Source organism: Heteronotia binoei, chromosome 2, assembly GCF_032191835.1.
Source record: "Heteronotia binoei isolate CCM8104 ecotype False Entrance Well chromosome 2, APGP_CSIRO_Hbin_v1, whole genome shotgun sequence".
Taxonomy (NCBI): Eukaryota; Metazoa; Chordata; class Lepidosauria; order Squamata; family Gekkonidae; genus Heteronotia; species Heteronotia binoei.
This window is the reverse complement of record NC_083224.1, coordinates 72139817-72153873: the sequence shown is the minus strand read 5'-3', so window position 1 is coordinate 72153873 and position 14057 is coordinate 72139817. Positions and strand designations below refer to the sequence as shown.

Below are 14057 nucleotides of genomic sequence, written 5' to 3'. Positions count from 1 at the left end.
GTGATGCCCGCTATAGGGTTCCCTCCTCTAGCTGGCCGCTCCTGGGTGGGCGGCATTGCCACTTGGGGGTATTCCTGGCCTTCGCTGGGTGGCTCGCCCTATCCGGACAGGGAAGGGTCAGGGGTTTCCCTTGGCCTGTCCGGGAGTTTTAGGTTGCCCCATGCTGTGTTTTGTTCAATAAAGTTGCCCTGTTTATTTACCCAATGCAACGTGTTGTCTCGTTCTTCCGACTGGGGGGGCAAATGTAAACATGTCCAAATTTTGAAGTTTGATAGCTGTACTCCAAAATCAGTACTTGGATTACTTTAAATGATTATTAAAACAGACCAAAAGAAGGCAAGAGAATATAAAATAGCACATACTTAAAAGCCCCAACCTGGATGGTCCAGACTAGCCTGGTCTCATCAGATCTTGGAAGCTAAGCAGGGTTGACCCTTGTCAGTACTTGAATGTGAGATCACCAAGGAAGTTCAGGGTCACTACACAGGCATTGGCAAACCATCTCTGAACCTCTCTTACCTTGAAAATCCTGAGGATTTCCATAAATCAACTATGACTTTCCACCACAAGCACCAAAAAGACAACTAATTAACCCTATGATATAATAGTCAAAATGATAATCTTTCAGGAAGAAAATAAAAGATGAGGATTTTAATTTGTTCAAAAATAACCTCTACATAAATGGATATATTTAGCTCTTTTTAAACTGAACACTGCCATTTCCTTGGGCCTCTCCACACAAAATGGGGCCTGTGATTAAGTGTGTACTTGGTAGGGTTCTCTGTTCAAAGTATATTTGTGTGATTAGGTACATTTTAAAATCTGGATGGAACTAAAATATGAATTATTTTTCTTGATTTTGGAGTAGTGTTAATTTGTTTTGACAATTGTTTCAGAAATATTTGCCTCTTCATAAAGCATTGGCTCTCTCTCTCTCTTTTTTTTTACTAATTCTGTTCCAAATTTTTTGAGGTTTGATGTTAAAGTGAATGTCGCCACTTTAGTGGGTCATGAAAACATGCATGAAATGCTACCTTCCATTTTGTACACTTTTTCACATATGTTAATATCCACTGTTGCCCTGATCTGCTGCAGCATGTTCTCCCAGACTGAGGCAACTGGGCCAATACTATTCTGCATATCCCAAATTAACATCCTGTTGAAGGTATTGCAGTAAAGAACTATTAAAACTATATTCAAAGGCACATCCATGTGTGAATCTGACTGCTGTACTTCTGCACTGCAGTATTTTCAATGGGATGCACATTTCGATGGGCATCTCAGTGTGAGGGAGAATTCTGGTTGCCTTGAGAACAGGAAAACAACTCTATTTTTTTCTTGACAAGCGCCTAGTTCCTCTAAGAGGTGTGAAAAATTGACGAAAAATTGACGAAAAGGGCAGCTCATTTTGTTGTGAATAAAAGCTGTGTACAAAATACAGTGAACAAAACTTGTGTATGAAATATTTTGGTTGAGCTCTGTTTCCATTTGCCTTTTTGTTCAGCGATATCAGCCTACAATTAGATTTATTTGGTTATGTAGCATCATGGCCTCAATACTTTCAATGTGTGGTCTCTGACTGGGTAGGATTAATAGTTTGGAAAAAGAAATTTTAACTAATTTTTAAAATGATGGTGAAGCAAAAAATAAAAACTTTACCCCCTTCAATTAATAATTATACAATTTTCTGGTATAATTCCTACCCCTACCCAAAATAGCTAATTCTACCCAAATTCTGATTGCCAGAATAATAAGGTCTGCCAAATTTCGAACCTATTTTTTGTTACACACCTACACTTTTAGATGACCAAGTTCAAATATATTGTGCAAACTCAATACCAGCTACATGAATTGGTCCATTACTGTCACATCTGAATTCTTGCCAAATCTATTTTCTAAGCTTAGCATTGAACATTAGTTGAGGAGATATGACCCCTAAATATTTGAATTCAGCATCCAGCGCAGCAGAAGGATTAATTTAAACACTGAATACATTAGAATATAAATCTTTAGCAGTTTCCTAAAACCACTAACTCTGGTGCACAGACTGTTGATTTCAGAGTGGACTTCCTTTCTAGAGAGACACAGGATTCCATAAATGCAAAGTTAATAAGTAGCCCCTGTATGTGAAGTGTTCCACATGTGTACCAGAATTGCTGTGTTATTCCAGTCAGTGCCTATTGACTATGGATGCTCAAACCTTGCCAGTTCATCTCACTTCCCATCCATCAGTAGTGACTGGGCAGCCAATCATCAGCTAGCTGTTGGGGTTTTTGCAGCCTGTTAAGTGTATTCTCAGGATCAGTCTCTTTGCATCCATCAGAAGAAAACTCCCAGTTGATATCAAGGGGAAGTTGGCTTCTGATTTCCTGCTGGGGGAAATTTGCTCTATGCCCAGAAAAGTCTCTCTTTTTTTGATAGAGGGTGGGATGGAATTAGGAGCTGAATCCCAGCTGATCAGCTGGAAATCCTCTTCTTTTGAGGAGTGTCTTCTGGACACTGCTGCTTGCCAGATTTGCTCAGATACAGCAAATATTGTGTGTATGTGTGGGCATGTGCTAGGGTGATCAGAAGTCCTTCCCTTCTCTTCATCCCAAACTTGGTTGCATAGACAATAAGAGATAAGAGCTCTTTCTCCTTTCTTTTGCAATGAACACTTCTTTCTTTTGCAATGAACACATGAACACATGAATCAGTCCACTTGTCCATCAAAGTCAGTACTGTCTACTCAGACTGGCAGTGGCCCTCCAGAGTCTCAAGTATAGGTCATTCACGTCACCTACGTACTTAATATTCAGCAGCTGTCTTGAGTTGCTCAGTACAATCCAAACCCTTGATTGGCTCACAGCTTAAGTGTGAGTGTTGAACAAGGTAAGTTCACCGCAAAACTGGGAGATGCCTCTTTTTAAAGACAGACTTTCCCAGTCTTCAGAGATAAGAACTCTAATAAGCATTTCAGCCACTTGGCACTCATCACAGTTATCTGATTTACAGTGCAGTCCTCCAGTCTAATCACATTGATTCTATGGACTGGATTGTTGGAGAATTTACAAAACAGAGAACCTTTTATCTTTGTATCATGTTACTTTGTTTCTTACCATATCTGCTAATTGAGGTCCGTGATATGCTGGCAGAAGCAGGAATGTTGTAGGAAGAGGTTTGCTTGGGAACAAGAGCAACTACAGAGCGATCAGACACCTGGATGGAAGAAAAAGACAAAAGGGATTAGCAAGCAAATGGAATATTGCAAGGAAGTTCTGCACTACAAGATTCTCGCAGAGTCCAGCTAGCCAAAATCACTGACACTTATGAATCTTTCAATTCAGAGTTGGCAGAAACATATGGAATGGCATGTGGTGCTGAAAGACCAAGGAAAATAAAGGGTATATTTCCCTGTTGGCCTGTTCAGCCCTTGAAGAAAAGGACTGCCAAATGAAGAGACATATTGAAGGCATTCTTGGCCATTTTGATTTAGGATTACATTTGATCCAATAAAAATGGAGATTCCCAAGAATTGTAGCAAACCAATTAAAGCAATAACGCACAGGGAATAAAACAGCTATAATAATGTTATGGACCATAAAACATTCATATGAAACCATTTTTTATTTTAACCATTTTTATGAACTTTAAAAGTTTGATTTACAGCTGAGCAAGTCATAAAATTATCTTGGAGGATCTTGTGAGTCCCACAACCTCACCAAAAAGAAAAGGGGGGATTAAAACTGGGGAAGTCAAACTATAAATGAACATTAACACTAACGAGATTTTGTTACAGCAGGTTTTAGTGGTAGCATTTAATTTTACCCACCCTATAAATCAGAGAGTCACAAAGTTTTTAAACTTATCTTCATTAACAGACCTTTACATCTCTGAGATTTGCACTAATGGTTTTCTAGTGTTGAACAGTTGTGAGAACTGAAATGGCAGATTCTTTAGGCTGAAAATGCTTTCTGATTTGAATCTGACTTTGACTTGAGCTTGAGAATGTTCTTTGGCTTTATGTGGGTCCTCACCAAATCAAATTGTCCTATTGCTGGTGTTTAAGTGTTTGCAAGCTCTTCATTTTGAAGGTTCTGAACCATAAAGTGTTTAAGGTATACATATGGGGTATATGGGATCAGGTCACTCTGTTGAAGAATATATGTACCCCAGTTGGTATGTATGGGAGCAAACAATTCCCAAATGAAGCCACCAGGGATAACTATGATATAAGTCTGGAATATGGCAGGGGCACTCACCAGAGACAGAAAATGATTACTTAGAATTTCCAGAAACTTATTTCATTATTATATTATTTCATTTATATCTATAACATTTCCATTACAGCTTTGCATCTTTCCTTTGTTCACTCCTCTCATTCTGATCAGATCAGTTCCACATGTCTTAGCTTTAGCTCTACATTCAAAACAAGTCCACAGTCATCCATTAACATTTTCAGTGCCAGGAGGGCTCTATCCTCTTTTCACCATTATTTCCTTCTCACACAAATAAATTCTTAGGCTAGCTAGCAGTTTCCTTCTCCATGATCCACATGACCCTGGTCTATTCTTAGCCTCTTCATCCTTTTTGTTGGCCAGCCTTGGCCAACTATGCTGGGTTTAGGCGTATAGATTTATGCTCTTACCACGGCATCCTCCACATTTTAATTGCAGAACTATTCTGGGAGTTGTCAATCTAAAAAGTAGAGAAGAATGGTACATGCTATTGGCCCCATCCCTTATGTTCACTGCCAGTAAAGTGAACTTCTATGAGAGAAACCTAATTTTACAATCTGTTTTCCCACCTCAAAGCCCAGAATATTTGTTTTCTCTTTTGAGAGGTTGAAATACTAAGCATAGTGATTAAAGAAGGTATGGCATCACAGAATTTGAAAACCCTGGCCCTGACACTTTCCTCATATAGCTTTCTTATGCTTTCACATTGTATTCCTTTCTGTAAAATGAGAATAACCTTCTGAATAGAGTCCAATGGCACACCTTTAAGACCAACAAAGTTTTATTCAATGTATGAGTTTTTGTGTGTATGTACACTTCTTCAGTGTGCACACAGGACAAACCCTATGCCAAAGGATAATGGGCATTAGTAGAAGAGTCCAATAGCATCTTAAAGATTAACAAAATTTGCAGCAGGGTATAAACTTTTGTGAGTCACACTTCTGCAGGGAGGTTAAAGTGTATCTACAGGTTTCTCAATCTTGTTATTCCTGATGTTAGATTTGTGTCCATTTATCCTTTGGTGTAGGGTACCACCTGGGAATAATCTATTGTACATGATGATGATGAGAAGGAGGAGGATTATTCCAAAGGGGGGAAAATGTTCTGATAACTGTTGCAATCAAATGATAAAAGAGTGCTGTGGCACCTCAGAGATGATCTCCAGTTTCTTACACACGAAATCTGAAGCCACAGTAAATCAGTTGGACTCTAGGATGCCATAGCTTTTTTCATTACTGTATCATGCAGAAGTGCTTCCCATCTCTTCCTTCTGCTTGTCTTCACAACATGTAATTGTTTTTACTTTGTCTTCAACATTCCCATGCCTCAGCCCTCACCTTTACTCACAGTGATGGGAGAATTCACAAGGTGATAAAAGCTTCATATGCCAATAGTAAGCAGCGTAGTAAGCTGCAGAAAATGGTTACTGCACATTCATAGCAAATAGCAAATAATTACAAATGCACAGAGGTCTGTGAAGGTCATTATAAAGTTATTTATTATTATTAACATAAGGCCCAGCATGACATACAGGAAGAATAGGATATTTGTTCCTCTACTGGTTTTTGTTCCTCTTATACCTCCTTTTACCCAGTTTATAAGTCTTTAGAAGGAATCAGGGCTTTTTTTGAGCAGGAACACACAGGAACGCAGTTCCGGCTGGCTTGGCATCAGGGGGTGTGGCTTGAGATGTTTGAGATGCAAATTAGTTCCTGCTGGGCTTTTTCTAAAAAAAAAGCCCCTTGTGATACAGTGGTGATGTCAAAGGGTGTGACCTAATATGCAAATTTGTTCCTGTTGGGCTTTTTCTACAAAAAAAGCCCTGAAAGGAACAATCAGCAATCATGTTATTTCCTTAGGATGTTATTAGCTGCTACTTTGGTTTAATTCCTGTGGTCGGAATACAAAAGGCAATTCACACACAAAACCAATCACTCCTAGAAATTTCTGAAACTCTAGGTAGTTTCTTCAGAGCTGTAGTTAACCAAAATCAAGAGATTCCCCTCTTCACAGCCCTCCAGGCAGGGTTAGACAAGCATTTCAAGTTGTTAGTATCAGTACTACATATCTAAATGCCAGGACAACTGGCAAACACCTCTGATTTTTTCCTTCTGTGTTTCAAAGACTTATACTGATTCCTCACTAGCAGTCGCTCTGCCCCCGGCTTCTGCTTTCCTCAGAGTAAGCGACCAATTCCCCATTAGTTGCTGCACAGCTGCATTTTGACTTACAGCTCCCTCCAATTTTCTTTGCAGCAGCTTTCAGATCTCCAAAAAAAAAAGACCAAGTCACTGTGGGAGAAACTGGAGGGAGCCATAAGTCAAAATACAGCCAAGCAGTGACTAATGGGGAATCGGTCACTTGTTCCGAGGAAAGCAGAAGCCCAGGGGTGGAATGACTGCTAGTGAGGAACTGGTGTTAGGCAGATCATTCTTGTCAGATAAAGTAGCACCTGATGTAATACATATACTGTTGTCCATTTCATCCTACACATATTCTACCAAACATAAATCTCAAATATATAGGGGAAATTGATGTATATATGTCTTCATTTTGATCACAATTCAAGCAAGTCCAAATAGTTAATGGAATGTAGGTTGGACTATATGATCATACAGTGGGCCTGTAAAGACGCACAGTTTAATCAGTTGTTGCTACTGTTTCCTAGCGGATTAAAAGTGGCCGATCAGACAGCAACATCTGCCTTACGGTAGTCAATCGTTATTGCCACCCCCCCAATCCTTCTCCAAACCAGATTATTTTATTATCTGCTCCTTTGTGGTGTTTTTTGAGTTGTCTGGTTTCACCTCAAAGTTTTCTCCATCTAGATAGTTCTGCTGCAATATTAACCAACTTCTGGATGTCTGAAGGCTGTCCCAGAGCAAAAAGAGCCTAAGACATCCAGTTTATGGTCAGCATTTTTTTTACTACTTAGCGATATGCGCATAACTGCATATGCACATGTTTTCTGACCTATGTGCATGCACATATGCGCATGTGTTTATGTGCATTATGCGCTTGTGCACATAATAGTGGGGGAAACAAACAAAAAAAGAACTGCATGGTGCCGTTGTGTGGACAGCAGAAGATGGTTTCACTGCAGAGTGATTCGAATTGCAGTATGACAGTCTGTTCGATAATATCTGGAACGAAGATATTCGTAACAGAACTGGGTCAGTTTAACATGGACTCAACATGCTGTGTGAACAGGGCCAGTGTGTCCTGTTTCTTATTTGAACCACATAATGCATGGAAAGGCATTTATGACATTTTTTTTGCTAGCAATACCCCACTAACAGATGGGCTGCATGTAAGAAGAAAATGTCAGGAGATGTTCCCATGGATCTCTCATGTATTATAGATCCATGAGAACATCTCCTGACATTTTCTTTAACACGAAGAAGCAGTTGCAAGGAGGAATGGAATTGTGAGTCTGAGGGAAAGCCTTATTAGAATTTCCTCATAAGCCATGTCTGTACTCTACCAGCAGGGGCAGACTGGAAGGCAAAAATGGTCCTATAGCTGCCTGCACTGAATCAGACCACTGGTCCATCATGGTCAATATTGTTTTCTCTGACTGGCAGCAGCCTTCCAGGGTCTCAAGTGGAGGTCTTTCACATCACCTACTATCTCATCCTTTTAAATGGAGATGTCAGGGGTTGAACCTGAGTCCTACTGCATGCCAAGCATTGAGCCACGACCATCCCCTGAAAAAGGACCCTGTCCATCAGTGGAAAGTAGGAGGGAGGAGGAAAAGCAGGCTTGCCCCTCATGAGGACCACTGACTCATAGTGGCAACTTGTACCCACCTTGCATGGAGCTGGGGCTTCTGTCTTCCCCCCAGCCTTGCATGCAGTGAGAACCACCAATTTGTGGTGATTACTCACTTGGGGCAGGACCACCAGCTCATGGCAGTTGTATGCAAAGTTAGGGCACCTGATTGCAGCAATGGCAGTCCTGCCTGCTTCCTACAGGGCTGCTTTGTGTGAGTTGACTGTCTTGTCTCCTCACTTGGGGCCAGGGTGGCCTTGGTAGGGGTGGCCCTCCAGATTTCCGGCACATTAAGACTCTTCCCAGAGGCTTTAATGGCCAATCCACTCCTGACTATTAACCACTGTAAAGACAAAAGGAAAGCACAACATGGGCACCAGTCTTTCCTGTGTATTAGCTAAAAGGGCTGGATCTTTTAACTAGATCACATCCACACTCATTGGATCTTCACCAAACACCTATGGTTCAGTTCACCAAAAAGGCAGCTGTGAATTTTGCTGAGCATTTTCCTAATTCTTATTTTTTAAAATAATCATCATGTTGGGAAACAGCAAAGATTGGCTGACTTGTATAGTTATGAGAAGAGGATTCAAACACTGAGAAAAAGCCACTTGATAAGGCATCTTGGTTTCATTTTCTGTATTGCTCATTCTTCCTTGTTCCTCATTTATAATTAGAAATAGTTTTCTAATCTCTGCTTTCCATTGACATGGTTTGCTGCCTTGGAATTAACCTTATATGTGCAAGTATACATTGTTCAATGCTAAATTGAGAGCAAGTCAGTTTTCTTCTAAAAAGATGCATTTGTGAAAACTATATTTCCTTCCTCCAATCATCTTGAGTATTTCGATCTGTTTTCAGAACATTTACATGTTTAGTTTTATTTTTTTGCAATCAGTAATATATAGCAATATGTTTGAAAGGGCTACTAATCTGCAATGAATTGGCATCCCTGAGGGATGCTGATCCTTAGAAAGAGCAAATGGGAATTTAGTGGGTTTCTATTGTCCGGAGTTGAACAATACCCGATTTGGTGTTTGGACTGCATTTATATTCAGAGAGCTGTTCCATTAGAAAAGTTTCTACAGGTTTATGCATGAACACACAATGCTGCCTTATACAGAACCAAATCTTTCCATCTAGTTTATTTATTTATTTAATTCCACTTTTATCTTGCCCTCCCCGCTGAGGCAGGCTCAGGGCGGCTCACACAGACATGCATGTGCATGATTCAACATAATAGTACAGCATTAAAACCATAAAACATAGAGTAAAATAGACATAAAATACGTTAAAAAATGTTTTGGTGCCATGATCTTACATTTTCCAATGTTATAATTCTCTATATAGCAGATCTTAAGTTATCCTCTCTGCAACTGCTATACAGCAGATTGTTGTTGGTGGTTCACATGTTGCTGTAAACTGTAGTGGCCAACAGCCTAGTTCACAAATGCCTGGTGGAAGAATGCCGTCTTACAGGCCCTGCGGAACTGTATGAGCTCTCGCAGGGCCCTGACCTCTTCCGGAAACTCATTCCACCAGCTTGGGGCCACTACAGAGAAGGCTCTGGCTCTAGTTGACATGAGCCTGGCCTCCTTAGGGCCGGGGATTGTAAGTAGATTTTGTGATCCAGACCGAAGTGCTCTCTGGGGAACATGTGGGGAAAGGCGATCCCTCAGGTATGCAGGTCCCTGGCCATATAGGGCCTTAAAGGTAAGAACCAACACCTTGAAACAAACCCGGTATGTGATAGGCAACCAGTCCAGCGCTTTCAGTGCAGATTGAATGTGTTTCCATATAGGAAGGCCCATTAACAACCTTTCTGCTGCATTCTGCACTAATTGAAGTCTCCAGGTTTGAGCCAAGGGCAGTCCCCTGTAGAGGGCATTGCAGTAATCCAATCTTGAGGTGACCGTGGCGTGGATCACTGTCGCCAAGGCCCTGCATTCCTCGAATTCTCAGGCAGAAAAAGGTCTTTCTCCACACCTATTAGCTTTGATCTTTGAACTGGAGATGCAAGGGATTAAATGTGGGGGCTTCTGCATGAAAAACATTTCATGCAGAAATATAGGACCAGCAAAAATGAAGATATATGCCATTTTATCACACAATATAAACATCAATATATCTTTTAGACTCACAAAAATCTGATGCCAAATTTGGGAGATCTGCATGGACAAAAAGCCATGCAGCAGGGATGGCTGCAGTGAGGAGGAGCATGGCTTCTCTGCCTCTTATGTCCGTGGAGCCTCTTTTGTAGTAGTAGAGCACTACTAGTGAAATAACCTGGAGGGCTAATTTTGTCTGTTTCTACCTCTTCATTCCAATTCCCAGTCCATCAGGATACCGCCCCCCCACTTGTCACAGGTCAAAGGGATATGCAGCAGAAGGGGAAAATCTTTCTGCAAGCACCTTGTGCTCATGCTTTATAGGATCCCACCAATATTCCATCTGCTGCTTATTTGCTTTAATGGTTTTTTGGTCTTTTTTTTAAATCATGATAACTGAGTTTTATGTTTTACACATTCTAGTATTTTAATGATTGTAAGCGAATGTTACATTGATTGAGCAGGATACATTTGTTTTAAATAAAAATAGATAAATTAAATACAGGCCCTCTCACAGCTCTCATCAAGTTTTGTATCTTCTTTCCAAGCTTCCATCCTACCTGACAACTGAGCAGTACTGTCTGAAGCATTAGTCCCTGATGGTATCTAATGTGACAAGGTGAGACAGGGAAAATAGACCAGGGTGGACATTTCTTGCCACTCTGCTTCCAGCTTCCCTAAGAGCTCTCATATTCCAATCTATTACTGGGTGTGTGTGAGAGAGCGAGCAAGAAGATGCAGAGGCCCTGTCCCTGTTTTCAGTGCAGAAGCATAGTGCTCACACTAAGGGGGCTACAGGTCCCTCCCCCCAGCTTTTGCATACCAGCCTAGTAGAACTGATTTCTGAGATGCCACATTACTATGAGGAATGCATTCTCTAGACCAGAGAATGTAAAAATAGGTATACAGATTCTATAGTGTGAATCCAATACTTACTGTATTTCTATCCAGTGGAAAGACACTGCCACCAGAGCAAGGAAGCAGATTTTTTGCCACTTCCCCTTCCCCCAGAAGGTCTCCTACACTGCATTTATTTTGCATTTACTTATTTATATAACACTTTTCTCCCCAAGTGGAACTCAAGGTGGCTTAAAACATCATTTTGTTCTCTTCTGTGTTCACCCAACAGTCCTATGTGTAGATCATGCTGCAAGTATGTGATGAGTTGATGGAACTCTGCCTGGGGCAATGATGCTCTGTATTCTTGGTGCTGGGGGGGGGCAACAGTGGGAGGGCTTCTAGTGCCCTGACCCCACTGATAGAACTTCTTATGACACCTGGTTTTTTGGCCACTGTGTGACCCAGAATGTTGGATTAGATGGGACATTGGTCTGATCCAACATGGCTTCTCTTATGTTCTTATGAGTTCAAGGTCAGCCAGTGAGCTTCCATGCTAGAAGTGGGGATTCAAACCTGGATCTCCCACTACTCATGCTGGCTCTCAGTGTTGAACTCAGGATAGTTTTTGGAGGCCCTGCAAACCACAAGGGCAGAATTTTGGGGGCAGAAAAGGACTACAGCTTGGAGAAGGTGGGAATGAACTATTCCAAGAGCAAAATATCATTCACAGTATTTTGGATCAGCTCCATGTTTCTTTTGCTGACAAAGAATGGAACAATTAAAGGACTGTTGCTGTAAAGTACTGCACGTGCCTGACAAGTGGTAAGTGAAGTAGAAGAAAAATGGAAGGCAACCACATTTATTCATGTATTTTAAAAAGTTTATATTCTGCTACATAACCTATTTAGATATACAGAGTTATGTAAAACATAATAAAAATTACAGTAAAACCAAATATAATATATCTAGTTAGAATTAACCATTGATCTATATAAAAATTAACATTAAGTGGAAGCTTTTTCCATATACCACCATGGTCCCAATAATGAGTGGAACCAACACCTATGGCAGGGGTGGCCAACGGTAGCTCTCCAGATGTTTTTTGCCTACAACTCCCATCAGCCCCAGCCATTGGCCATGCTGGCTGGCGCTGATGGGAGTTGTAGACAATAAACATCTGGAGAGCTACCATTGGCCACCCTGGCCTATGGGGATTATGGAGAACTTGCAAACCATGTATGACTGACTGTTCACAGGGAGGATCCATGGTCCCCATGTTGTGAAATCTGTTGAGAGGAAACTGACCTTTTGATAAAGAAGAGGCCAAGACCTCATGAAATTGTATGAGGAGAGCAATGTTCCCTCTAAGCTGCAGAGTCTTGTGAGCAAAACTTCTACTTTGTGAGCTACTGGCATTAAAGTTGTGAGCTACTGCATAAATTATTGTGCTCTGGATCATCTTTCCTGAGCTAAGACAAAAATGCGTGAGCTGGAGGCTAAAAATCTGTGAGCTAGCTCAACCTAACTGTGAGGGAAAAGTCCCCTTTTTGAACATCGTCATTACCAGCTTGGTTGCCAGAGCACCTGGAGAAGTAACTCACACACATCTGGCCAGAGAGTGTGGGTCAACCTATCCAGAGGCAAAAAGGACTTATGCTGTACAAGCAGCCATAAGCTACATAGGCACTCTAGACCGGTACAAGAGTGCCTACCAGCAGCATGAGTGTCTTCCCGTCGTTTTGTATACCAGCCATGGAGCGGAAGAGACTGCGCTGCCAGAAGCTATCCAGGCGAACGGTTATGAAGCGCTGACCATGGAATCCACCGTGGAGGGCTAACACCACACGTAGCCATCTTCCCACTAGGCTTGACTCCAGTTCATCCCAGCAGAAGGCTCATGTACACACCAGACGTCACCTTTGGCCTGCAAGCAACCTACTCACCCCAGAGTGGTTAATCATCCAACTGCCACTTTCTTTGTTTAACGGCACTCTAGACAAAGACTGGTGCCCAGAAGAAGACAGAAGAAGAGGAAGACCATCTTCAGCCTGAGCCAAGCTCCTTTGTATGTGCTGGGTGTTACCTAGGCCACAATTTGACTCTCTATTGTCACCCTTTCAGATAAGTTCCCTAATCTTGAGTGTTCCCCACCCAGTAGTCACTTCTATTCTTCATTCCAGCTGTCACTTTGGAGCTGCCCCCTGGTCCGTTTCAACCTGAAAGTTCTCTCAGGTATCCAGGATCCAGGCAAGTCCATTGGTCAAGAGCAAGCACCCAATTAGGTGTCACCAATGCACTTTCTATTGGTTGTTGCAGTAGTCCAGCCCTTATGGTCACTTATGGTTAACTTTCAGATAAGTTCCCTAATCTTGAGTGTTCCCCACCCAGTAGTCACTTCTATTCTTCATTCCAGCTGTCACTTTGGAGCTGCCCCCTGGTCCGTTTCAACCTGAAAGTTCTCTCAGGTATCCAGGATCCAGGCAAGTCCATTGGTCAAGAGCAAGCACCTAATTAGGTGTCACCAATGCACTTTCTATTGGTTGTCGCAGTAGTCCAGCCCTTATGGTCACTGCGAAACCTCCCCTTTTCATGAAGTCACGCACCAGCTGATCACCTATCTCCTCCCTCGTACCTCCCATCCCCTAAGGGATCAAGAGAATCCTTATAATCTGTGGACTAGCTACCCATAGGTGTGCTTCTATCAGTATCCCAACTTCCGCTGCATAGATCCATCCCCGATTCCTGATCAGTTTTGGGTCCCTTCTCCCACTTCCTCGCTTGTCGCCATTGGAGCCTTCCTTGAAGACTACAATAGGTAAATATCACCCTGTTTGTCTACCCATGTGTGTCTGTCTGTCTGTCTGTCTGTCTGTCTATCTATCTATCTGTCTATCTGTCTATCTGTCTATCTATCTATCTATCTATCTATCTATCTATCTATCTATCTATCTATCTATCTATCTATCATCTATCTATCTATCTATCTATCTATCTATCTATCTATCTATCTATCTATCTATCTATCTATCTATCTATCTATCTATCATCTTTCCTAGGACTGAATGTGTGTTTTGATGAGTATTTTATCTTGTATGGAAGTCTATATTTTTCCCAATAAATT

The 14057-nt window shown here is 41.5% G+C and overlaps 1 protein-coding gene across 2 annotated transcripts in view; it reads right to left on the bottom strand.

The window, feature by feature from the left end:
* The window catches only part of PLXNA2 (plexin A2), a 771921-nt gene that overhangs the window by 18960 nt on the left and 738904 nt on the right, over positions 1–14057 (bottom strand). For both annotated transcript variants that reach the window (XM_060231255.1, XM_060231256.1), the window contains exon 27: positions 3099–3198. In XM_060231255.1, coding sequence (XP_060087238.1) covers positions 3099–3198 — 100 coding nt within the window. The remainder of the gene's footprint in view (positions 1–3098; positions 3199–14057) is intronic.